Source organism: Neofelis nebulosa, chromosome 5 (genome assembly GCF_028018385.1).
Source record: "Neofelis nebulosa isolate mNeoNeb1 chromosome 5, mNeoNeb1.pri, whole genome shotgun sequence".
NCBI lineage: Eukaryota > Metazoa > Chordata > Mammalia > Carnivora > Felidae > Neofelis > Neofelis nebulosa.
In genome coordinates, this window is record NC_080786.1 from 150,314,548 (window position 1) to 150,341,066 (window position 26,519).

General features: G+C 47.7%; 1 protein-coding gene across 4 annotated transcripts in view; it reads left to right on the forward strand.

Moving 5' to 3' along the window:
- The first annotated feature begins 1,294 nt into the window (after nt 1-1,294).
- DOP1B (DOP1 leucine zipper like protein B) overlaps nt 1,295-26,519 on the forward strand; it is a 104,284-nt gene continuing 79,059 nt past the window's right edge. For 3 of the 4 annotated variants that reach the window (XM_058731947.1, XM_058731948.1, XM_058731949.1), the window contains exons 1-2: nt 1,297-1,481; nt 8,214-8,378. In XM_058731947.1, the coding sequence (XP_058587930.1) occupies nt 8,241-8,378 (138 nt within the window). In that variant the 5' untranslated portion in view covers nt 1,297-1,481; nt 8,214-8,240. Of the gene's footprint in view, nt 1,482-8,213; nt 8,379-26,519 lie in introns of all 4 variants that reach the window. The other variant, XR_009262328.1, reaches the window with a different exon arrangement.

A 26,519-nucleotide genomic window follows, 5' to 3' on the forward strand; every position in this document is an offset into this window, starting at 1 on the left:
TCAGTGCTCTACCCTTTAGTTTTCCTCGGCTTCCACTTTAAGACTATTCCTAAAATTGACCATTAGAGAATTGACATCTGGGGCCCTTGGTGTATGGCCAATGTAGATAGAATCAGAAGCCTGGGTGGGCCAGGGGTGGGTTCAGCGTCGCAAGCTATAAATATATTCTTGGTGATTTGGGAGAGGTGGCAGATCCCTTTGGGAATCTGACACAAACTATATACCCTTTTGCAGAAACATATACACAAAATGTTCTGTACAATTTTGAAGTGTGCATGGACCTCCGAACTCTTTCGTGACCGCCTAGCTTTTACGAGCCCCGGACTAGATCTGAAAATTCCTTAAGGGACTGTCAAGGGTTAAATGATTGGCGGCCTGTGCAGAAATGACTACCTCACTCAACAGGTGCCACTGGTTTGATTGTCTGGGAGCCCCAGCTGGTGCAATTAGGGTGCTCAGGTGAACTCTGCCTGACTCCCATCCTTAAGGTGCATCTGGCCCTGCAGGCGTTGGGCCAGGTTGGGTGGGTCTGAACTGTCCAGGTCCGAAGGCTCGTAAGGATGACAGGAAGGAGTTAGACTTTATCCGGAAATATTAATGCTCTTTAGGCTGAGGTCTCCTTTCTGAGCCAGAGCCCACGTAAAGGAACTCATTACAAAAATTAACTTCCTCACCTCTGATGCCGAGGGCCAGAAAAGTGCGGCCTCCGGGGGTGGGGGCGCTTTAACCAGGTTCCCCGAGCCTCCAGAGGCCCCAGCATGTATGGAAAGGTTCATTTCATCTCCTCGCAAAAGGTTTGGGTGTGGCCCTGACGGAAAGGATGGGGTGAGCCAGGTGCCATCGGCCCCAGTCTTTTGGGCCCCCGCGGTTCTCCTTGTCTGTAACTACAAAGCCCCTCCTGGGGTACGCTGATTCACTGACCGAGGTTCTGGTGTGGCTGGGGAGCCCCAGGTGAAAGCCGAAGCCACCCCGCCCACCGGAGCAGGCCTTCCCCAGAGCAGACCCGCTGCGAGGGCGGCAGTTAGTCTCTGCTACTCAGAGCGACGCCCACCGCCTGGAAGCTGTGGAAGACCGGAGGCTGGAGCCCCGAGCTCGCTAGTCCTCGCCCAGGACCCGCCCCCGCACGCTAAGGTACCGCCTCCTGATCCCGCCCCCCGGATCAAAGGCCCGTCTACTGCCTCTGACCCCGCACCGAGGGCTCGCCCTTGGTCCCGCCCCGGCCCCGCCCCCGCGCGCCGAGGGCCCGCCCCGGCTCCGCCTCCGCCCGCCATGACCACGCCTCCATGCCGAGGGCCCTCCTCACGGTCCCGCCCCACCGCCTGGGGCCGCGGCCGCTCCGGCTCGGGCGCGGTGCTTCCTCCGCGGTCCCGGCTCCCGACTGAGCCGCAGCGGGCCGCTCGCTCTACCTGCCACAGCCCGGCCGGCTCTTCCGCGCCGCACGTGGGCGCGCCCGCCGACCAGGGACGCCGCCGCCGCCGCCGGTAAGCTGGCCCCGCGCCCTCGGCCGCCGGGCGAAGCCCGGGCGCCCCGGGCGTCTCCTCCCGCGGGCCCTGGGGCGGCGAGGCGGCGCGGGCGTCCTCCCCCCGGACGCGCAGGGTTCGAGCGGCGCTGTGGGGGCGGTCCCGGGGCGAGGGGAGCCCCCAGAGCGCGGCCGGGGCCCGCGGCGGGCGCTGCTGCAGTGCGGGGCCGGCCCCGGCGAGGCCGCGCGTGGGCGTGGGCTCCGGCCCGGGACCCCCGGGGACACCCCGAGGGCAGGGCGGGGTCCCCCAGTCTCCCCGGCCGTCTGCGGCGAAGGAAGTGCGGCCAAGTCCACACAGGGCCGGGCCGGCCTCTCGTCGGGCAGGTGGAGGTCAGGTGGGTCACCGCCCGCCTTCCCCTCACCTCGGCCGGCGGACGCGACGCAAGCCGCGCCTTTGTTTGCTTGTGCCGTCCTGGTCCGGGCGGAGGGCTAGGGACTGAAATCTTTGTAAACTGAGGGCTTTCCTGATGAGGGAGGACCCCAGAGTCTCCTAGACTGCCCCCAAGACAAGAGATCCGAGCCGCAGTGCGAGCGCTCTCCCCGCATCCTGGCCCCGGAGTCTTGCAGGATTGCCGCCTGCGGCCGGCGTGGTTGGACCTTTAGCAACTCCTAGGGCTGCTTAAGGAGACTGTTAGCCGCAGGTGTTTCCCTAACCTGGGACAGTTGCTCAATATTTGGAGAAACCTTTGTAGGATTTTTTGGTAAGGCGATGGAGGCCTTCCCCCCGCCCCCCCCCCCCCCCCCCCGTCCCCAAAGCCCGCTCCCGTTAGGGTCTTAAATTTTTTCCGCTGCAATTTAATTACCACTCTGAAAGACCGAATTCAAAATAATGTGCCCCAGAGTTGATTAAACCATTGGCAGAAGAGTGTTTCCGTGCTGTAGACTAAGGGTCATTATCTAATGTTCTTTCGAGAGGATGGCTATTTGTCATTTTTCACTCTGGTTTCATCTTATTCCCATGTTCTTTCATGTAAATGTCTTTACGGTTAACTTCCTTCTCATCTGGGCAGTTGATTTTTTACCTGAACTTGTTTTTCTAAGAAATTAGGAATGGAAAAGGTGAGAGATTTCTTGCTGACATTTTCGATTTTAAGGCGGCTCCTTCTGGTCAGATGTACTTGTTTATATGGTTATTCCTTTGTGTATTTAATTGTTAGTAGTCTGTGGGACTCCATCAGTTTTACTGAGCTGAGCCTCTCACAGGAAAGGTACTCAGGATACATTGCAAGAGCATTGTCAAAACAACTATTTGAGGGCTGAACTGTTCATTTTACTTGCCGCATAACGTAGTAAAAGCTGTGTACCATTATGCTGACCTGAACTGGATCCCTAACTCTGCCCGATGGTTGCTGAGGGCCCTGGGCAGTTTTTCTGATTCCCAATATCCTCATCTTGAGCAGCATCAAGATAATGCCCATCTCCTAGGCTTCTGTGTGTTGCATAAGATAAATGCATGCATAATGATGGATTTACTGAGCCCAGAAGGCTTGTGTAGTAGCATAGTATTGAATGCCCATATTTGAAATAAAGGAGTTTGCTTGAATGCCTCTTTCCAAACCTCCCATCTGTGCTTTTAGTTACACCAGATAGTACTTTCTTCATGTAGCCAGCCATGACATTGAACTGCTCCAGTTACCTGCTCTTACCTGGCCAACCCCTTCTTTGCCAGGAGCAATGGCGCCACGTCCTAAACACGAACCTGATCGCTGACCGAGGCTCTCTTCCTACTAACTAGCCGCCCAAACCTGTGGACTTTGAGGACTCCTCTGCTGGTAGTTGGGCTTCCTCTGTCCTTTCCTTGTGCCAGTGTTATGTCGGCACACCCTCTGTCCCTGCCACCTTAAATTGAAATTATGTGTTTAGGTATTTCCTCTTTCAGTTATGTTCTGAACTATGAAAGGGGAACCCTGGTTTTTTCCATGTTTCCTTTCCCTGTACTTAGACACTTAATATAGTGAACAGACTATGTATGGAGTTTTGCAGTGGTTCAGAGACGCTGGATTTCAAACCTGTAAATTTCCTGGGGAAAAAACCCAATTATGGTTTCTTTGGGTGTACTAACTCCTTACTCGGGAAAATAAAGTACCATTTCTCATTACCATCCTTTAATATTTTTAAGGAGTGTGATGGCTAGTGTTTCAGAAAAAGGGACAAGCCTTCCCAAGGATCAGTGGGCAATTTTACTGTGTGCATTGATACACGTAGTCCAGTATATTTTTGCAGAGAGCCACAGAATGTGCAAAGGCTCTGTGATAGGCTGAGTTAGCTCTAGAACAAGCAGAGTGCCTCAAAGAGAGATAGATGGAGCCTTGTAGGCCATGGGGTGAGGGGTGAGGAAGTTTGGATTATGATAAGCTTAATGGGAAGAGTTTAAACATGGTGGGGATGTAGGGGCACCTGGGTGTCTCAGTCGGTTAAGCGTCCGACTTTAGCTCAGGTCATGGTCTCACGGTTTGTGGGTTTGGGCCCCGCATAGAGCTCTGTGCTGACAGCTCAGAGCCTGGAGCCTGCTTCCGATTCTGTGTCTCTCTCCCTGTCTCTCTCTCTGCTCCTCCCCCACTTACTCTCTGTCTCTCTCAAAAATAAACATTAAAAATAATAATAAACATGGTGGAGATGTACTGTAAAGTATGTTTTAAGAGGATTCTTGAGGTGCTATGTGAAAATGCATTGGAGAGGGGCAAGAGTGAAGAAGAAGCGTCAGGAAATACCTGCAAGCTTGTAGGGGAAAGGTGGCTTCTTGCACAGTGGTGCCACGGGGATGGAGAGCAATTGAGGCCACAGGTGTTTTGGAAGAAGAAGAGTCAGGACTTGGGTTGAGTGTGGCAAGTGAAGAGAAGGAAGAATCCAGGATGATGTCAGAGGTCTTGTGAATGGTGGGGCCACTTTCTGAGGAAAGGAAGACTGGAGAAGGAGCATGTTGAGCAGGTCGCATGAAAAGTATAGTTTCTTTGGGGGGGCGGGCGCCTGAGTGGCTCAGTCAGTTAAGCGTCTGACTTGGGCTAAGGTCATGAGCTCACAGCTAGTGAGTTAGAGCCCCGTGTCGGGCTCTGTGCTGACAGCTCAGAGCCTGGAGCCTGCTTTGGATTCTGTGTGTGTGTGTGTCTCTCTCTCTCTGTTCCTCCCCCACTCGCACTCTGTCTCTCTGTGTCTTTCTGTCTCTCTCTGTCAAAAATAAAGACTAAAAACATTTTTTTAAGTATAGTTTTTTTTAAGGTTATTTTGAGAGCGTGTGCGTGCGTGTGCACATATACTCACACGTGCACGCACACGCACACACACATTAACAGGGGAGGGGAGAGAGAGAATCCCAAGCAAGCTCCACACTGTCAGCACAGAGCCAGACACGGGGTTCGCACTCACAAACCATGAGATCGTGACCTGAGCGGAAATCAAGAGTCGGACGCTCGACCAGCTGAGCTACCCAGGTGCCCCAACAGTGTGGGTTTTCTTAAAGACAGCTTTATTGACGTGTAATTTACAGATCATAACCTTCATTTAAGGGCACAGTTCGGTGATTTTTAGTCATTCACGGAGTTGTGCAACCATTGCCACAATCCAGTTTTCGCACTTTTTGCTTTACCCCAGGAAGATCCCGTGCCCAACAACTCCCTGTTGTTACTCCCTTCCCTAGGAGGCCACTAACCTGCTCATCATCTCTGTAGCTTCACCTATTCTGGGCATGTGGTATGAACAGAATCATCCAGTATGTGACCTTTTGTGCGGCTTCTTCCACCACGTTATGTATGTCTCAGGTTCACCCGTACTGTGGTGTATATCAGTACTCTGTTCGTTGTGTGGCTGGACCGTATTTTGTTGATGGATGTTCGGGATGCACTAAGGCTGAGACACTGTGCCTCATGCGAGTGGAAGAGTCAAGCAGACAATTGCATGAATCTGGACCTCAGAGGGGCAGGTTTGGGCAGGCATTATGAATGCGTGGGTCGTTAGCTTGAAGATGGTATTTGCCAGATGACCAGGGCTAAAGAGACAGAGGACCCAAGGCCTGGTACCAGGACATGCCAACGTTTGCAGCAGGTAGAGGAGGATCAGCCTGCAGAGGAGAAGGAACCACAGAGAAGGAAACCCACTCACAGCTGGCGGGGCCAGAGGAGTGTGTGGGCTGAAAGGAGGCTGTTTTGAAAAGGAGGGAGTGGTCTGCTACACAGTCCTCCTGAGTGGTAAAGGCCCAGTGACGTGAGAAACTTGAAAGTTGTGGTGGCCCTGGGAGCTCAGAGTGGGCCCAGAATGACCAGAAAGTGAACTAGCAGGTATCATGGGATTCTTAGAACTTGGCCAAGGCCAGTAAATGAAAGGTCCAGGCCTCAAGAACATTTCGTATCTACAGTTCAGTTTCTTTCTTTCTTTCTTTCTTTCTTTCTTTCTTTCTTTCTTTCTTTCTTTCTTTCTTTCTTTCTTTCTTTCTTTTCCTTCCTTCCTTCCTTCCTTCCTTCCTTCCTTCCTTCCTTCCTTCCTTCCTTCCTTCCTAGTTATTTATTTGAGAGCAAGAGAGACGCTGGGGGTGGGCAGGTGGGAGGCATAGAGAGAGAATCCCAAGCAGGCTCCACATTGTCAGCATAGAGCCCGACGTAGTAATCGAACCCATAAGCTGTGAGATCATGATCTGAGCTGAAACCAAGAGTAAGATTCTTAACTGGCTGAGCCACCCAGGCTCCCCTACAGTTCAGTTTCTTTCATCTGTGGTTTTGCCATTTCGACTGACTACATGCGACTTTGTTAGCAAACTCACTATGGCATTTTCAGTATATTTAATTACATCACAGTGCTCTACATTTTATTCTCTTTTCAGACTACGTACTAGTGACTGTTAGCCTCGTGTATCAATCAGGCTTGATCGTGTTTGGTTGTATCACAAAATGTGATTCAACGGTGGCTTACATTATCTCTTCTGTGCAGCAAACATCAAGTCCAGAGGCAGAGTGTCCAGGCTTGATGCCTTCTTAAAGCCATCTCTGGCCTCAGCTGCTGTGTCTTTCCACCTACCCACAAAAGTTGCACACTGTGGGTGGTGGTTTCTTCTTGGTTGCCACACGTGGCTTCACCTCCAACGTTAAACCTTTGTTCCAGGCAGAAAAAAGGGCAAGAGTGAAGGGCAGGAGGCCCATGCCAGAAGAGTCTACCTCCTTTCAAACCGCCTTCCTGATGGCCCCACCACCAGCTTCTACTGACTGTTCATTGCCTAGAACTGTTAATGGCCACCTAGCTGCAAGGGAGGCGGGGAACTGTTAGCACTGCCCCGAGCAAACTTAGTGTTCCCTTAGTATGGAAAAGGGGACAAGGAATTTTAGGGTAGATGCCTGCCATACTTTACATAGATCTTAATCAGATGAAGGCCAAAGAAGGAGGGCAAATCAGAGCCTTAAGGCAGCCTTTTTGAGAAAAATGTCGAAGTAAAGAACTTGGTGACTTCCAACATTTCCATATCTTGTGGAATAGTTTTTTTTTTTTTTTTTTTTTGAAGGTTTATTTATTTTAGAGAGAGAGAGAGCATGAGCCGGGGAGGGACAGAGAGAGAGAGGGAGAGAGAAGATCTGAAGCGGGCTCTGCGCTGACAGCAGTGAGCCCAGTGTGGGGCTTGAACTCACAAACTGGGAGATCGTGACCTGCGCCGAAGTTGGATGCCAAACACAGGCACCCCTGGAATAATATCAGAGTTGTTATTTATTTGAATAAACTGGTAGGTTGACCTACAGATTTTTTTTAATGAAGGAAAAAAAAAACAAAACTTAAACCTAAGCACGCATACGTTATAATGTTTAAATGACAGATATTTCCACAAAGTCAAATCAGTGCAGTATTCTGTGTTATTTTTTGTTTCCTTTTGTTGCACTGAGGATAAAAAGAAGAGGAAATGGTTGCCATTGGAGCTGGGATTAGACCATAAAGGTCTCAGGCTTTATACCAGCTGCAGTGGTTCATACATAATGAATGCATCTAGCCACAGGGAAAAATGAAAGAATCCGTCAAAGAATATACAAAGGCGAGGAGAATAAAATGGTGATTGCTTGGGCCCTGGTGTCACCACCCTGCGTCCAGACTCTTCACACTGAGGCATGAAGCTGTCAGGGCAGTGCCTGGCTGGGGAGATGGGTGGGTAATTGGAGCTCAGTAACCGAACAGGCTCATGGTGGATTTCTGGCAACACTGGGGTCACATACTGTATTCTTACACCCTTATTGTTTAAACTTTTCTTGTTTTTTCCATCAGATCTTCCTCTAGAATATTTCCAATCCTCTAACATAGTCTAGTCGAAAAGGACTAGATCACTAAAGAGGTTGTTTTGGGTAATAGCATTGACCTGCTTTTTCTTAGCCTTTATAAATGCCCTTCAGTGGGAAGGGCCGCCTGCATTCAGAATTACCGGTGGGCAACAAGATTGGTTTGCCGCTTTGTAAGTTTCACTCCTAGAATTAATTTTGTCAACTCAGGAATCCTAGCATTTTTGCTTCTTTTCTGCTCCGTCCATTTGTCTCCAGAATCCAAGAGGGCCGGAACTGTTTATTTTTTATCTACCACAGTGCCTGGCCCAGAAGCCTTGCTAAATATTTGAATTGGATTGCTGAGTACGTTTGTGCACAGTAGTGTTTGTGGACGCGTGTCCTCTGTAGCTCTGGGCTGGGAACGCTTTGTGTCCTTGGGTAGCTCCCTCATTTATTTCTTAATTCACTTTTAGATCCTTTCTCCACTGTGAGAATGTAAGATGGATCCAGAAGAGCAGGAACTCTTAAATGATTACAGATACAGAAATTACTCTTCAGTGATTGAAAAGGCTTTAAGAAATTTTGAGTCCTCAAGTGAATGGGCGGATCTCATATCTTCACTGGGCAAGCTCAACAAGGTAGGTGGGGTGGAGACTGGATTGCATGGAGGGGGGGGGGACACCACTGTCTTTTTATTATTTCAAGAAATTACCTTTTTTAAAAAAAGATCTTATTTTTTTTAACTTTTATTTATTTAAGTAAGCTCTACACTCAATGTGGGGCTTGAACTCAAGACCCAGAGATCAAGAGTTGCCTGTTCTGACTAGGCCAGGCAGGGAATTATCTTTTTTTGTTGTTGTTACACAACATGTTGATTATAACAACTAGGAAATACTGATAAGAAAAACTACCCATATTAGAGAGGGAGGGAGCCAAAGCATAAGAGACTCTTAAAAACTGAGAACAAACTGAGGGTTGATGGGAGGTGGGAGGGAGGGGAGGGTGGGTGATGGGTATTGAGGAGGGCACCTTTTGGGATGAGCACTGGGTGTTGTATGGAAACCAATTGGACAATAAATTTCATATTAAAAAAAAAAAAAACTACCCATAATTCTGTCACCCAGTTACCTGCTGTTATCCTGGTCAGTATATTTACCTCCTTTTTTTTTTTTTTTTTTTTTCCTGATAATAGAATTATACCGTGGATGTAGTCAATGGAATAGCTGAACAGTCTCTTTCTCAACTATATTTACATCTAAACAAGCTAAACTATAAAATTGTCCAATCAGTTATTCAAAGATGAATTATTTTTCAGGTATTACTTAGGATTTTTATGGCTTTTTCTTTTTCAGTCTACTTTTATGGCCATTTTTACTGCAGATTGTCAAATTTTGGTCTTCCATGAGTTACCATCAATATTGAAATCTGCCCAGAGATTGTGAGTGTGTTTGGACTAGGAGAAAAGGGCCAAGTCTAGGAAGAGCAAAACTGGTCACATGCAGGTTTGACCTTGTGTCCTATAGATGGGACCACTGCATGTTCCCATCCTGCCCAGCAGGATGACCTAGTAATGCCCAGTGCTTCTACTGTAGGTAGAAGATATTTGGGCTTGAAGGTGCCAATCCCGGGCTCCGTTGCTGCCTGGCCGAGGCCCTTGGCCAGGATACCTGAGTTTGGAAAGCTAGTGCCATATGGGACTTGAGAGATACCCATACCTACTCTGCAGATCTCCACTCACCAGGTCACACACACCAGGGTCCTCTAACGAAGGGAAAGAATTGACCTCTGCAGGGAATGCGGGAGGGGTCTGGGGAGGGAGTGAAAAATTCCAGCAGCCTGACCATGATTACAGTCCAGCTAGCAGTCCAGCACCGACTACCAGAGAGCAGCTGTCAGCCTTCACAGATGCCCGTCAGGCACAGTGGAGGTAGGCAGTCGTGACAGGTAGTGGCCGGGAAACGACGTGATCTCTTTCAAGGTATATTTATCACTTGTGAATGCCACGGCTGGTGCTTGCTGGGATAACTAGGTGTAATAAAACAGCAGATAAGAGCTGGAGAGTTGTTTGGCTGTAGAGCTCTGACTCTGGAATGTGAAAGCTAAACACAGTAGTCACTGTCATTCATGAAGATGGGTCTCCCTTTAGGAGAAAGGGAGAAGCGCTGGAATGGGATTTAGGCATATTCAGGTTCTTCTAGATGTTTCCATAGTTTAGTGCTTGACTCTCCTGGAATCTAAAAATAGCATACTTATTTTGGGACAGGGTGTGTCCATTATTTTTTGTTGCAGTAAAATTCACATAACCTAGAATTTGTCATGTAACCATTTTAGAGCTTACAGTTACACATGGCTTTTACTACATTCGCAGTGTTGTGCAACCATCACCACTATCTAATTCCAGAAGGTTTATACCACCCCGAGAGGAAACCTTCCCCATCCCCCCCAGCCTCCCCACACAGGCCCCGGCAACCACTAATCTACTTTCTGTGTCTGTGGACATTTCATGAAAAATGCACACATACACTGTCCTTCAGTGTCTGGTTTCTTTAACTCAGCCTGTTTTCAGGGTTCATTCATGTTGTAGCATGTGTTATTGCTTCACTGACTTTTGTGGCTGAATAATACTCCATTGTATGGATAGACCACATTTTGTGTATCTGTTCACCTACTGATGGACACTTGTGTTTTTGCCTTTTGGCTCTTACGGATAGTGCTGCTGTGAACATTTATGGACAAATTTTTGTTTCAACATCTGTCTTCATTCCTGTGGGGTATAGAGACCTAGAAGTGGAATTACTGAGTCACGTGGTAATTCTATGTGTAACTTCTCAAGGAACCACCAGACTGTTTTCTGAGGTGGCACCAGTTTACATGGCCACTAGCAATGGTTGAACATTCCGGTTTCTTCGTGTCTTCACCAACATTTAGATTTTTAAAAAAATTTTGATGATAGCTATCGTAGTAGTGTCTCATTGTGGTTCTGATTTGCATTTTCCTAATGACCAATAATTTGGGTATTTTTTCACGTGCTTATTGGCCATCTGTATACATATAAAATATATATGTATATTTGTTTGTTTGTTTGTTTATTTATTTAGTTGAGAAAGAGACATAGGGAGAGAATCCCCAGCAGGCTCCACACCATCAGTGCCGAGTTCAGTGTGGGGCTCAAACAACAAACCGTGAGATCGTGACCTGAGCTGAAACCAAGAGTTGGACGCTCAACCGACTGAGCCGCCTGGTCGCCCTTGTATGTCTTCTTTGGAGAAATTTCTGCTCAAAATCTTTGCCCATTTTTTAAAGTGGGTTGTCTTTTTGTTGTTGATGTGTAAGAGTTCTTTACATATTCTGGATACTAGGCCCTTATTGGATATATGGTTTGCAAATATTTTTTTCCCATTTTTATGTTGTCTTTTCACCTTTTTGATGGCATCCTTTATGCAAAAACTTTTTAGTTTTATGTAGTCCAAGCTATCAACTTTTTCTTCTGTTGCTCGTGCTTCTGATGTCATATCTGAGAAACTTGCTGAATCCCAAATCGTGAAGATTTGCCCCTGTATTTTCTTCTGAGAGTTTTACAGTTTTAGATCTTATGTTTAGGTCTTTGATCCATCTTGAGTTAATTTTTGTGCATGGTGTGAGGTAAGGCTCCGAGCATATTCTTTTGCATGAGGAAATCCAGTTGTTCCCGCACCATCCGTTGAAGACACTGTTCTTTCCGAGGGCCTTGGAACCCTTGTTGAAAATCAGTTGGCCATAAGTTGGGTTTATGTCTGGACTTCCATTTCTTTTCCATTGACCTGTCTATCCTTATGCCAACACCGCACATTTCGATTACTGAGGCTTTGTAGTAAGCTTTGAGATGGGGAAATGATTTTGTTGCTCTTTGTTGTTCTTTTCACCGTTGTTCTGGCCGTTCTGGATTCCTTGAAATTCCATATGCCTTTTAGGATCAGCTTGTCAGTTTCTGCCAACAAGCCTGGTGGGATTCTGGCAGAAATTATATCGACTCAGTAGATCACTTTGGGGAGTGTTGCCATGTGAACAGTATTAAGTCTTTGAGTCCATGAATACAGGATGTCTTTCAGTTTATTCAGGAACATATGCATTTTGAGCTAGGTAAGATAATAAACTTGGTAAGTGCAGTTCTCAAGCCACAAGGTAGTCCGTTAAACAAGCCTCGTTTCGATATGCCTGACAAACTTCCTAAAATGTTTAATCGTTTTAACCCACCTTTTATTATTATTATTTTTTAAGTTCATTTATTTACATGATCTCCATTCCCAACCTGGGGCTCAAACTCACAACCTTGGGATCAAGAGTCATTCACTCTCCCAACTGAGCCAGCCAGGCGCCCCTTAACCCACCTTTTAAAATGCAGGTTATCGAGTAGAGATGAACCCTTTTTGGAGGAGCTTTAAAAGCATTGGCTATTCATTCGGTAGCTATGGGAGTCCCTGCAACATGCTAGTACTGTCCTAGGTGTCAGGGCAGAGCAGAGAACAAAACCAAGACTCTGCCCACACCGGGATCAGGGGAAAGCTGGATAATAAACAAAATATACGGGCGGGTAGATAGTGATGAGCGAATGGGAACAGTAAAGAAGGGAGGGGACGGTGAGTGTTGAGGACACGTTGTGATACTAAATGGGGTCTTTAAGGAAGGCTTCGTTGAGAAAGTGCCCTTTGGCTAAGTGTAGAGGCTCTCGTGTGTCTGAGGCCAGTGAGGTCACAAAGCAGGCGAGGGATGGGGAAAGGGTAGTACACAAGGCTATAGAGGTAAGGGGTGGGGAGGGCATCCAGTCTTGTAGGTCCTTTAAAACTGGAGTCTGACAGTGGCCACTGAGTCAGGGACTGCGTGGGGGAGCCCCGGAGGGGAGTTGAGTGAGTAGCGTAGCCTGGCTTAGCCCACTGGAGCCGGCTCCGGTTGCTATGTGGGGGCTAGAAAATGGGTAGGAGTCAGGCAAGGCAGAAACAGGGAGACCATTTAGGGGCTGTTGCTGTAACATAGGTGCACCAGTGGAGAAAGGTTTGGATTCTGATATATTTTGAAGGTGTAACAGGATTTGCTCATGGACTGGATTTGGGATACAAGAGAAGAAGAGGAGTCCAGTAGGATTCACAGGTTTTCTCCCAGGCTGTTGGCTTGAGAAGCCACAAGATGCAACCGGGACCCTGGGGGCGGGGCCCACTTCATGGGGTGAGCAGGGAGACTGAGGGATGGGTTAGTTTGATGTTTCTGGTGGACGTCCCCACGTGATGTCAGTAGGCAGTTGGATATGAGTGATAGTGAATAAAAGTTTCAAAAGACAACTTTTTGTTACAGTTGGTACCCAGTTCCATGTAACGGCTCTACTGTGTTTTCTGTGATCAAGCTTCCTGTGCTCTGCTGCTATGTATGATTAAGTGATGAGCGAAAAACTTGCAAGACATCAGTGGGATGAGGTGACACTGTCCATCTTTGCCTCAGCCCTGCCTGTGACAGTGGACATTCCTAGAGAGCATACTGTGTGCTAAGGACTTGGCGTGCATTATTTTATAATACTGTGTATCTGGAGATATGCTTGATCTCAAATTAAGAAACTTCTGCAGTATTCGAGCCTGCAAGCGCAGAGAGCTCAAACCCTGGCTGCCTGGCTGCAAAGCCCATGCTCTTGAGCTTTTTTTCAAGTCATTATCTGTATGGCTCACATAAGGGGGCAGTGATAACCTCTTTGCTGTCAGGGGCACTATCTTCATTATCCAGATGAAGTAGGTGCAATGAATTATTAAGACCCATTTTATTGATGAAGGCTAACTAACTTGCTCCATGTCGTACAGCTGCTAAGTGGTGGTTATGGGTTGAATTACGTCCTCCAAAAAAGATAGGTTCTCGTCTTAACCCCCAGTATCTCAGAGTGTGACCTTATCTGGAGATCTGGTCTTTACAGAGCTAATCGAGTTAAAGTGAAGTCACTAGATTAGGGTGGGCCCTGATCCACTTGGACTAGAGTCCTTCTAAAAGGGGGCAATTTGGACTCAGACACAGACATGCACAGAGGGAAGACCCCATATGAAAGTGAAGGCAGAGGTCTGGCTGATGCAATTATAAGGCAAGGAACACTGGAGATTGCCAGCAAACTTCCAGAAGCAAGAGGAGCAGTCTGGAGGTATTCTCCCTCACAGCCCCCAAAGGAACCAGCCAGCTGACACCTTGAGCTAGGACTTCTGGCCTCCAGAACTCAGAGACAATCCTCTTCTGTTGTTTAAGCCATCCAATGTGTAGTGCTACGTTACAGCAGCCTTAGCAAAGTAATACAGTGGTAGAACCAAGATAGACCGAACACCTAGGTGCTGGGGATATGGCATTGAACACAAAGTTCATAAGGCTTTGTTGGCAGAAGGCAGACAGTGAATAAATATGTGATATCCGGTGCTGAATGCTAAGGAAAAATAAACCAGGGAAGGGAAGTAGGGTAGTGAGGAAGGAGGGTGGGGTGCTCTGATAATGTGACATTTGAGATTTGAGTAGAGGCCTGGATGCAGTGAGCAAGCTGGTGGGGAGACCATCTGGGGTGTGGGACTGTGTCCAAGGTACAGTAGGGGGTGGGTGTGACTGGAGTAGAGAGGTGAGAGGAGATGAGGGAGGAGAGATAGCCAGGGCAGATGACGGGGTTTTGTTCTGCAAGGGAGGAGAAGCCAGGTGACGTCTGCCTCGCCTGCTGGAAGAATCCTTCTGGCTGATGCGTGGGCAGTGAGCCCGAGCGCAGGAGCCTGCTGGGGTGGCAGTGGGCAGCTTTTGTGGTCAGATCAGAGTTACTGGAGGTTCAGGAAGTGCTGGATGGAGCAAGCCCCGATCAGTGTTGGCAGCTACCTAACTTCTGGGAGACTCACAACTGTATTCAGGGAACCTTAGTAGGAATTGATGTGAATAAGGGATTTAAGGCTGTGGTGGTGGTCAGGCTTCCTGAGCTCATGGGTGTACACAGAGATTCAGTGAGTAGATGGGTGATGAATTAGTAAAAAATGTTCATAATGCAAATGGAAGCAATATTATAGGTTAATAGTAAGGTTAGATCAAGATACTTTTTAATTAAGGTAGGTGATTGCTGGTTATAAAACGTAAACCGTAGACAGAACAGAAGGCTCATCTAGCTCCAGGCTTGGCAAATGAGGAAACTGAGCCCCAAAAAGTCTTGGTTTGTCAGACTATCTTCGTGTTCTAAGTATATCAGGGTTTTTGTTTGTTTGTTTGCCAAACTTACAGTATGATTTTGAGATTTTTATGTAGTAGAAAAAGTTTATCTTTGATTGCTTTCAGGTGTGTCAACATGAATAGAGTAGATTTTGCTTAATTGTTTATCTGAGATGCCAAGCCATCATCTTTCACTGATTATTTTTAGATAAATTTTAATTAACAGGCGGCATGTTGAGCTCTTATGAACCCAACCACTTGCCAAGCCTGGATTATGACTTTGATTATTGAAATGAAGGATAGTAGAAATGAATAAACTCTGGGCATTTGAAAATCTTATCACTGAAACCTCTTTTTTAAAAACTTCATAATGGTCCTAAATGAAGCACCTTTTTTGTGGCTTTTTTTCGGTACCACTTTGTTTCACAAAATGGCCAGAAAGCAGGTGACACGAATAACGAGAAATATTATGGGTATTGTGATACGTTTCAGCTTCTCAAGTCTTATCACTTAATGGTGACACCTCCTTGGTAAAGCACAGCCCCCCTGTGGCATCTCAGAATTAGCACTATTTGGGGAAGAATGTGGGCTGGAGATGGGAGACCTGGTGAACGTTTCTGGTCTACACTGAACTGATTAGCCCCGGGACCTCTTTTGCCTGGAAACTCGAGGAGTCTGAGCTGGATCTCGATTTTTTTTTTTTAATTTTTTTTTAATGTTTTTATTTATTTTTGAGACAGAGAGAGACAGAGCATGAGCAGGGGAGGGGCAGAGAGGGAGGGAGACACAGAATCCAAAGCAGGCTCCAGTCTCTGAGCTGTCAGCACAGAGCCTGACGCATGGCTCGAACTCACGGACTGTGAGATCATGACCTGAACTGAACCGACTGAGCCACCCAAGCGCCCCTGGATCTCGATTTTTACCCTAGTCCTAGTCAACTACTTTTCTCTGTTAGATCGTGTTAGTTCAGATAAAGCCCCTTTGGTCTGAGGTCTTATGTTAATCAGCTAAGGCTGTCATAGCAAAATCCCACAGGCTGGGTGACTTAACGGAAATTAACTTTCCCATAGTTCTGGAGGCTAGAAGTCCAAGATCAAGGTGCCGGCCAAGGTGGTTTCTTTTGAGGCCTCTCTCTTTGGCTTGTAGGCAGCCAACTTCTCACTCGGATGTCATGTGGTCTCTCCAGTGTGCATGCCTGTGTCTTGATGTCTTACAAAGACATCAGTCATATTGGACGTTCCCTAGACAGTCACATTTTGCCGTAGTTATCTTTCTAAAGTCCCTGTCTCCAAATATGGTCATACTGTGAAGTATTAGAGATTAGGGTTTCAACTTATGAATTGGGGGGGGGGGGACACAATTTAGCCTGTAACAGGGTCTGACAATGAAGCACAGATTGTTTTTCCATGTAAATCAGTTTTTTTCAAAAAGCTCATTTCTGATAGCATCCTGGATGGTTTTTCATCACATCCCTTATGGAACAGTAGAGTGTTACTTCCTTAATCTTTTTTCGTTGCCCCACAATGTCGTGAAGAACTTCACTTCTCATATGCATGGTGATTCAATGTGTGCCAAGAACTTCTGAGTCACTCTGGGCCACCTTCCTGGCTGTCTTAGTCTGTGTGAGCTGCTATAAAGAAATAACCCCAGACTGGGCTTCTGAACAGCCAGCCTTTCCCAGTTCTGGAGGCTGGGAGTCAAATCTGGGCACCGGCAGATTCAGGGCCTAGTGCGGGCTGCTTCCTGGTTCACAGTGGCGGTCTTGCATCACCTCCTCACCTGGCGGAAGGGGCGGGAGAGCCCTGTGAGGTCCTTTCTCTAAGGGCACTAACCTCATGAGGGCCACCTTCCACAGCCACCCCCACCCCCCATTAATACCATCGCACTGTGGGACACAAACATTCAGACTGTGACACTAATGATTGGTGTCCCATTTGACTGCACCTCACTAGCCCTGCACCAGTTTTTTCATAAGGGCTTAGTTGTGGGGTGTCTTTTTGGCGGGGGACATTGTCCTTTCCCACGTGTCTCTCTATGTCCTCCTCCCCAGCCTCTTCATGCTTCCAGTGAGATGTGGTTTAAATCACTGCTCCAGATCCCCTCTAGCCGGTGACCCGGGGTAGGGCCTCAACCCCTCTCAGCCTTCACTGTTTATGACTTGTAGCTCTGAGCCTGTGTGATGCCCGGTTCCTTCTTGTCATCTTACTTTGGGGGTCCCACGTGTTAGAGTGTGGTACCTCAGTTTGGGGCAGATATTGTAGTCATTTTCCAGCAACCTTCTGCTGCTGTGACCCTGGGGGTGGAAGTTGTCAGTTAAGTGTGGTGTCAGGGTCATATTGGAAAGATGTGGCCTGAGTGCCTTCTGGGAAGAGACCAGATTGAAAGCCTGTCTTTGGCAGTTACTGGATCTTCATGGGTCGGTAAACTAGAACGGGTGGTAAGCACAAGGCCCATTGGCTTCTGGCAACGTGCTGATTGTCTGGGCACCAGAACTTCGGTCCTGGAGACATAGCTAGCTAACAGAATGTCAGGCAGAGCTCCTGATCCTAATGTGAGGCAGAGGCTGCCGGGTCCTCTGCTGCTGTTCGGGCCTCCTCCTCTCGGTAGGTGACGTATGGGGCTCAGACGGCGTTGTGGCTTCTCACCCTCTCGCAGGTTCTTCAGAAGGGGCTGAGGATCAGCACGGGCGTCGCTGGTTTGGGCTTGTGGTGGCCGCCTCATGTGAGCCTCTCAAACACGGGTTGGCACGAGGCTGGCATGGTCCTTTGGAAAGAACATTTCTGTGCTGAAATCGGGAGGCTGTTATCCTTTCGATAATTTATAGCTAGGGTAGTGTATATGTTTTGCATGTGAGCAGAGGATATTTTTGCTGTTCTTTGAGGTCTGCTGGTGGGGCAGAGATAGTCCAGATTCGGGCAGGTGATTTGTTCCTCCAGCAGTCTAATGACAAAAACCCATCTTGAGGGAGGGAGCGGGGAAGCTCATCTAGCAGAATTGAGTTTATGGACAAGGGTAAGAGCTTGTTGTCTGCTCACATTTTATATATTCTGTCAAGAAAGTTATGAAACTAGAAATTTCCTGTCAGCCATTGTAAGGAAAGTGCTATGAACCGAATTATGTCTCCCCCAACCCCACCAAACTCGTACGTTGGAGGCCTAACCCTCAGTGTGACTGTATCTCAAAACACATCTTCAGGAGGTAATTGAGGTTAAATGAGGTCATTCATTAGCGTGGGGCCCTAAGCCAATAGGAAGGTGTCCTTCTGAGAAGAGGGACAGAGCGAGAGATGGCTCTCCCCCATGTGAGCACACAGTGAGGAGGTGCCCTCTACAAACCAGGAGAGCCCAGTCAGCCAGCACCTCGATCTGGGACTTCCAGCGTCCAGAGCTGTGACACATAAGTTTCTGTTGTTTGAGCCCCCTGGTCTGTGGTATTTGTTGCAGCAACTCAAGCAAACTAATGCAGAAGGAGTTGAATTAAATGTGGCTATTTTTCAAAAAGGACAACTGATTGAACACGAATACCTATATTCAAGCTTGTATTTGAGCCAAATGCAGGCATTCCCATTTATTTATCTTTTTTCAAATGGTGTTTTCCTTTTTCCTTTCCTTTTTTTTTTTTTTTACAGCTTTGTTGGCATGCGATAAACTAGATGTACTTAAAGTGTATAGTTTGATGAGTTTTGACACGTGTCTATCCCTGTGAAACCATCCCCACGCTAAGATAATAGGGTGTATCTGTCACCCCTAGAAACTTTCTCATGCCCTTTTGCAGTCTCTCCTTCCCTCCCGTCTCTGCCCCCTTCTCTAGGCAACCACGGATCTGCTTTCTATCACTATAACGCTGGTTTGCATTTTCTAAAATTTTATATAAACAGAATCAAAGGGCATATACTCTTTATTCCCCGGTCTGGTCTCTGTCGCTCGGCAGAACTGTTTTGAGAGTCATCCAGGCTGTTGTGTAGATGGAGAGTTCACTCCTTTTTACTGCTGAGCAGGATGCCATGGGTATATATCATTTATTTGCCCATTTTCCTATTAATGGACATTTGGGTCGCTTCCAGTGGATATATATTTAACTTTTTAAAAAACCTGCCAGATCGTTTTCAAGACTGGTCGTGTCATTTTTCACCCATTCGGCAGTGTACGGGAACTCCATATATTCCGTACTCTTGCCAGTGCTTGGTACGGACAGTCCTTAATTTAGCCGTTTTAGTGGGACTACAGTACTGGCTCCTTGTGGCTTTTGCACTTCCCAAAGAACTACTCATTAGACAGTACACGATCGCTGTAAATTTGTGTGGATCTTCTGGAAGCACAACACAAAGATAACCATAAGAATCTGCGCTATTTTATTGTATGTAATAGGCAAAAAAGTGAAAGTAGCCCCCCTCGATGGGGAGGGGTGGCAGAAGTCTAAGTCATGCCACAACAGGATGATGATGGATGTAGCCATCCGGATGGAGTAGTCTTACAGTCACCTGAGCGAAAAATGCTTATGATAAGATAAGGGGGCAAAAAAAAAAAAAAGGGCTAGTTGACCAGTTCATCTATAGCTCTAGTCTTGTATGTGGGAGAGAAGAAGAGAGAGAGGGAGGTTGTATGGAGGGGGACAAAGTCTGGAAGCCCTTTAGTGTGGGACTGGTTTGCTTCCAGTTTTTCCTGATTCTACATGAAGCTCTAAGGAACATCTCTCCCCACGTGTCTGTTTTTGCCAAGGTCCATCAAGGTGGGGGCAGGGTCCGTGTCAATGGGCGGGGAGCTCAGCCTTCGGACACATGAGTCTGTGTTCTGCTGATCCGTGTGTGTTGGTGCCAAAGCTATGCCCTTGAACCACCATGCTATAGAGTGTGTCTGTCTCTGTCTACACCAACCAAACCCCTCTGCTCTTTCGGAATTTTTCTACCATTGCCAGGTCCTTTTCCTCCAGATGGACTTCGGAGTCATTCGTAAAGTGAAAGGAGTCCTTGAGGGGTTGACTGGTATTAGGTAACAATTGTAGACTATTTGGGGGAAGAGGTGACATCTTTACACAGTTGGCTCTCCCACGTGGAAATGCAGGCATTCTCTTCACTGGTGAGAGAGTATTCACTTTTGTCTCTAAGAATTTAATCATTTTTCTTGCATAAGTCCTTCCTGTTTCCTAAATGTATTAGGTATTTTATACGTGTAGTTTTGCCGTATGACTGGGTTTATTTCCCACTCTATGTTTTAACTGGTTGTTGGTATGTAGGAAGTGATTAACTTGCAGAATTTGAAAACTGGCCATCTTAGTGAATTTATTTCTCACTTATTTTCAGCTAGTTGTTTTGAGTTCTTTAGTTAGACAAGCATACATATGATCAATCAATACTGAATTCGTGTTTTTTCCTATTTTGCTAGTAGCGGTTACTGGAACAATGTTAAATAATGATGACACCTGTGGTATATCAGTTACAGAAATGTCAGCTGCCGTAACAGAGCCGTGCAAAAATCCAGAGCCACCAGGAAGATGGAAGTTTCTTGCTCGTGTACTGGTTCAGCGTGGTGTTCCAGATGGGCAGCTCTCTTCCCCACGGTCGTTCTAGCGACCCCAGCCCAGTACCCTGCCATCTTTAACACATGGCTTGCAGAGTTGCTCTGTTCGCTGCCATTCTGTTCCCTGGGAAGGGGGATCAGCATGTAGGAGCATGCATAGACCTTAATGCCACACATTACTTCCCCTCGTATCTTCAAGGGAGAAAATTACCCTCTGGCCGCGCAGCCAGGGCCCAGCCACAGCCTTACCACAGAAGCAGGGAGCGTGATTTGGGTGCACCTTGCAGTCCCCACGCCCACCTGGCGCATGTGGATTCTGATGGTGGTGCCTCCTGTTTCACTGGTATCTCAGCGCCGTAGGTCCATCAGATTGCTGTCTCCTCAGACATCACTTTATTCATTCTTTACTAACTTTAATGACTTCTCATCTTTATGTGGCCAGAAAGCATGGCATTTCATTACCTGATCAGTTTGTAAAGTGTTGAATTGCTCTTTTCGAAGCAGCACAGTTCTGCCTTACACCTTATTCATGTGCTTTTGGTGATGATTGTACTTAAACTGGTTCTCTCAGTGGCAGAGGTACGCCTTGGAAATCAATCTGCTGGAAGGTCCGCTAACTCAGATGTTGTGGAATGAAGGAAGGGGCACTGAGCTTGGAGGCAGAGCTCCTGGGGGCGCCTGGGTGGCTCAGTCGGCTGAACGCCTGACTCTTGATTTCAGCTCAGGTCATGATCTCACAGTTTGTGGGATCGGGCCTCACATCAGGCTGTGTGCTGACAGCATGGAGCCTGCTTGGGATTCTCTCCCCACCTCCCAATCTCTCTGCCCTCCCCCACTCACGTGCATACTTGAGTTCTCTCTCTTAAAATAAATGTTTAAAAAAGCAGAGCACCCTGGTTTATGTTCAAGCTCACCGCTGCTTAGACTGAGACACACGTGCTGGATGTCTCCCCAGCTGCTCACCCCCTGCCTCCTCGTCGGAAGAACCCAGCTATGTGTAGGCATCAGGTAACAATGTGCTGCAGCGTGGCAGCTCCCATCTCCCAGCCTCAGAGGTCAATGCTACTGGTCTACGACTTCTTCCTAGTAATTCCATTTCCCTGGGCAGGGATTGATTCAGACACGAGCATGTGACCTTCTCTGACCTATGAGGTGTGGCCAGCTGGCTTCTGGAAAGGGCTTCCTCTAATACGAAGAGACAGGAAAGGAACCAACCCTTGACGTTTTGTTCCTCTCTTTAATTGAGGGGGAATTTAGGGCTGATATGTGGCAGACATCTGAGGCCACAGTAGGAAAAGGCTGAGGATAAGTCAACTCACCGTGAGAAGCACACAAGCATGAAAAGGTTCAGGTGCTTTTAGGATGTCACTAAGCCCTTTGCATTAGCCAAATACAGGAATATGCTCCCCGAGACCAGTTTCTTGGCCTTGGTGCTGGTGACCTTCCGTGATGGGGCAGGGAGTGCTGCCCTGGGTGTTATAGAATGTTCATCAGCATCCTGGCCTTTGTCCACATCCCACCCCCAAACCCCATTATAACAGCCAAAAATGCCTCCAGACATGGTCACATGTCCCTAGGGCAAAATTGCCCCAGTTTGGGAATCACTGCTCTAGACTTTCGGTTGTGCTCTAGGTTGTGAGGTGATATGTTTCTTCATTGAGATTTGTATACTTGGATATCCTGTGCTTTACAGCCCAAAGCTTGGTAACTGAGTCCGCAACCTTGGACCATCCTTAACCCGTGGGAGCCTGTTTCCTCTGGGGGCAGAAGCAGGCACGCTTGTTTCTCAGCAGTAAAGGTGTTTATGTGTCCTTAAAAGGCATGGAATGTCCCCTGCTGATCTGTGCCCTCGCCATCTGCACCGGCGTGGTTCTGGTTGGCATCAAGGCATTTTCAGAGAAACTGCAGAGGATTTTCTGTCTCCCCACCTGCACGGGTTTCACCCTCAGTGCAGAAGCCCCGTTGTGTTTCTGAGGAGGCAGTGTTCCTTGAGTGCCTGCTTTATGCCAGCCGTGTGTTCAGCGTCTTGGTTCTGAGGGTCCCGGGCAGTTTTATAGCTGCTGGGGTTTGCAGAGTGGAGCCAGCTTTGGGCTTGAATGGATCTGGAAAGAGCCAGGCTTTCACACCTTGGTCACCGTCCCTGTGTGCCTGGTTAGCAGCCTTTTCCCTCCCCCTCACCAAGAGCTACCTTGTTCTTCAGCTGTCCCTGCTTTTATGCAGCTGGCTTGTCTCGGGGACTGGGAAGCAGAGGAAGAGCAGAGAGGAGGAGACGCACAGGTCACGTTCGGATCAGCTTGAACAGGCAGTGCAGCATTGGGGCGGTGTGTTCTTCTTCTTCACCCCCGGCTTGTGACTCTGAATTACATTCCTTGCTGCACACGTGGGTCACAGGAGCCCAGTGCGTTCCGGTGCCCGAGGCTTTTGTGGGCTGTCAGAGCCAGAGCGCTGGGAAGATGTGTCCCAAGCTCCACACAGCCCTGCTGAACCCATTTTGCTTCAACATTGAGGATCAGGAAGTGCTGCTCTGGAGCTCTCTAGAGAAACCTCTGCCCAGGAAGGGATAATATTCAGTCCCATTTGAGCGTGCCAGTTCTGTTCTTCTGGCTGTGACTTTGAAAGAATATGCAGTTCTATCAGTAGAACTTTTGGGACTGAAGCGTGTTTGGGATTTGTAATGAGACTCTTTCTCCAAGATACTCTTGCTGCTTTTTTGGCTCTGACTTGAACAAGTTGGTTTCCACATAATAGGCTTTTGGTTTGTTTGTTAAATATATCATTTGTATGTGGATTAAAATACGTTTGAAAAGCAGAAAAGAACATATGTCCAGACACTGAGTCATTTAGTATCTTAACGATAGGCTTTTATTAGATCTTCTGGTTTATGGTTATAAATTCTTCAAGTATTTTGTGTTGTCTATATCATGTATGTTTCCGTGTTTAGTTCTGAAGGGTGTGTTTGCCCTTCTAATTCACTAATTCATTTCCTTTCGTGTGGTTCACTATCTAACTCTGCTGCCGTGACCTCCTCCCACCCTTTTCCATCACCCCTGAGCCTCTTGGCTCATAGCCCCCAAAATAGAATGATTCCCTTTTAGTGAGCCCCCCTTACATGCTTGTCACTCATTGTTTTTTCAAACCTGTAATTCTCCGAAGTTGGTGTCATTCAACCCCTTTTACTGGTGAAGGCACCGAATGCAGGTCAGGCTTGCTTGAGACTTCTTAGTTCAGCATCCCGTGTTTCAGCTCAGCCAGCGCGGCCGCAGCACCCACACACGGGTGCCTGGGTGTAAGGGAGGGCTCAGGACCTGCACCACAGCCGGGAAAGAGTAAGATGTGTCTGGAAACCTGGAAAGCGTCACAGCTAGCCGTCTAAAGTTTCCATGTAGAAGACTGGGAAAATCGCCATTAGTGGTGAGAGGGAGTGGCTTCTACGATCTAGATGTTGTAATAAACTCAGAAGGGGAAAAATAAAGAGCAATACTGGAACACGTGTGTCACAGCTTGCCCTCTGTGAGGCAGCGATGCGTCTGTCACGTGTTTTAAAAGGAGTTTCCCGACCCAGTGTGGAGATTCCCCAGTCCTCTCAAGCGAGAGCCCGGGGTGCACCCTGTGATCCTGTCGAATGCACTCCTTGTTAATCCCGATGCCCTGGGGAAGTGGGAACGGCATGAACGTGGAACCTTTCAGCTCCTTTTGAGTCTGGCCTGCGTGCTCCGGGGAACTTGTGCCCAGCGGGGCAGCTGAACAAGGCTGGGGCCCCGATGGGGCCCCAGGTCACCTGATTCCGAGCCCATGCTCATCATCACGGGGCCCCTGCCCCTGCCTCTGCCTCTCCTTGTCACGAGTTAGACCAGCACAGCATTCCCTCCACAGCCCAGCCAGCTCCGGTTAAGCTCAGAAAAATGGATTCCCGAGACAGCCCCACAGAGGCTGGGGCCCAGGGCTTGTGGTATCATCAGGTAGTCAGCGGTGGCTCCGGCTGGGGTTGGCCTGCCGTGTGCCCCCCCACCCCTCACCCCCAGCCTGGCCCTGGACAGCCCGCTGCTCTGCCTTCAGGCCGCGCTTTGTAACGTCTCCCGCCTTTGTGTGTGCTCAGCCTTTGCTTGTGCTCCTGTGCAGGCAGCATGGTGTTTGCTCAGAAAGTATAAGTTAATATCAGCTATAGCAGTAAGGTGGAGCTGATTCAAAAGGGACAAAAATAAGCGTAAGGAATTTTAAAAGCAGAAACATATTCTTGTGTGTGTGTCTCTACCTCCTGTGGAAGGTTGAGTGAACCAGAGGCCGCGGCACCCTGCCAGGGTCATGGGGTGTGGGTGCTGTGACCCTGGTCGAGAGCAGACTGCCCACTCAGTTCACTGTGCTGTGGGCTGGTCCTGAGCGGTCAGCTGACATGTCCCGCACAGGACAGTCATGTTGCGGCCCGTGACCTTTTTAAAGAAGGAAGCTCTTCTTTTACAGAGGGGTTGAGCCCGCGTCACTCCCCCAGTTAAACAAAAGCTGGCTTCGTTGGTTATCTGTGAAATCGCAACATCCTGTAGTGGCTGTTAGGGGGCCTGTCTGTCCTCCTCCTGTCTCTCGCCCTCCCCAGCTGGCGTGGTGGCTGAGGCACTGCCATGTCAGGTAAGGCGAGACGCTCTCCACCATCCCCACCTTCAGCACTTGGCCTACTTTAGTGTGGGCAGTCCTGGCCACTTTGTTATTACTCAGTGTCTGTTCTGTTTTCCTTCTGTCTGAAGGGCGTCGCGGGTGTCCCTTGGCCAAGTATGTAACGAGTGTTCAAGCTCGTGCTACCTGGCCAGCCTTACTCTCTGTTCGGCTTCGTTCTCATAGCATGAAATGAACATCCTTTTAGAGATGACCAACTTCCAGAAGGAAGACCTGCTGGTATTTTACCATTCGCTTGACGCGAGACCTGCTTTGAAATTGGCTTGCTTGAGTTTCTTTATAGATGGGCATCTGGCATTCTGAATTCCAAAGTCAGGGTGATCACCGTGCAAAATTAGGTTTGGGCAAGCTCTTCTAGGAACTTTTTTTTTCTTAATGTTTATTTTTGAGAAAGAGAGAGAGAGAGAGCACGTGCACAAGCAGGGGAGGGGCAGAGAGAGGGAGACACAGAATCCGAAGCAAGCTCCAGGCTCTGAGCTGTCAGCACAGAGCCTGACGCGGGGCTCGAACTCACGAACTGTGAGATCATGACCTGAGCTGAAGTCAGACACTTAACCAACGGAGCCACCCAGGCACCCTGAAACTTTTTAAAAATCAAATATAACTCACTCCCTTACCCATATTGTTAAATGACCCTTTAAAATTTTCTTAATTGTGATAAAATACACTTCACATACAATTTGTCTTAAACCATGTTTAAGTGCATTAAGTTACTTTTTTGAGTCGGTGGTCTACCCTTTTGGAATTTTTAATCCCGTTTCTTACACGGAACGGTATCTAAATTGTGCTGAGAGTCCTGGAAGACATCAGACTGTCAGATAGGCTGACAGTTTACTGTCAGAGTTTAACAAAGTGCGACACAGATGTTGTCTTGGGTGGGGCAAAGTGAGACACTTCCTGGTCTCTATTAATGAAGCTTGGATGTGGTTCAAACCTTTTTTTTTTTTTTTCCCAAACTTACATTTTGTAAGTTTTTTTATTATTTTCAGGTCAACCTGCTGAGCCTACACATACAGTGAAGTCCAGAATATTATAATTGTATCTTGATTATAGCTGAAGGAATGTTTTTAAAATAGTGTAGTTCTTGAGGAAAATAAGGAGGGAAGGTTTATTTCTGGTTTGATCCTAGCTTTTCCTTTCTGTTTAGCACTTTTCCAAGTGACTCTGAAAACATGGCCATTTTTTCCTTCCAGATTCATGAGTTTCCCTGAGATGTTACTTCTGTAGCTGAAGAACGTTTCTCATCTTTTTTTTTCTTTTAGTAAACATCATTTTTATTCCGTGTTTACCATGCGCATTGTAGATGGAATATAAATACATATATTATATACTATATCTGTATACTTATCCGTATCTGTTTGTCAATGTATCTGTTAACTTGCTTGGGTTTTGGGTTTCCTAAAAAACACAACCCAAACAGTTTCT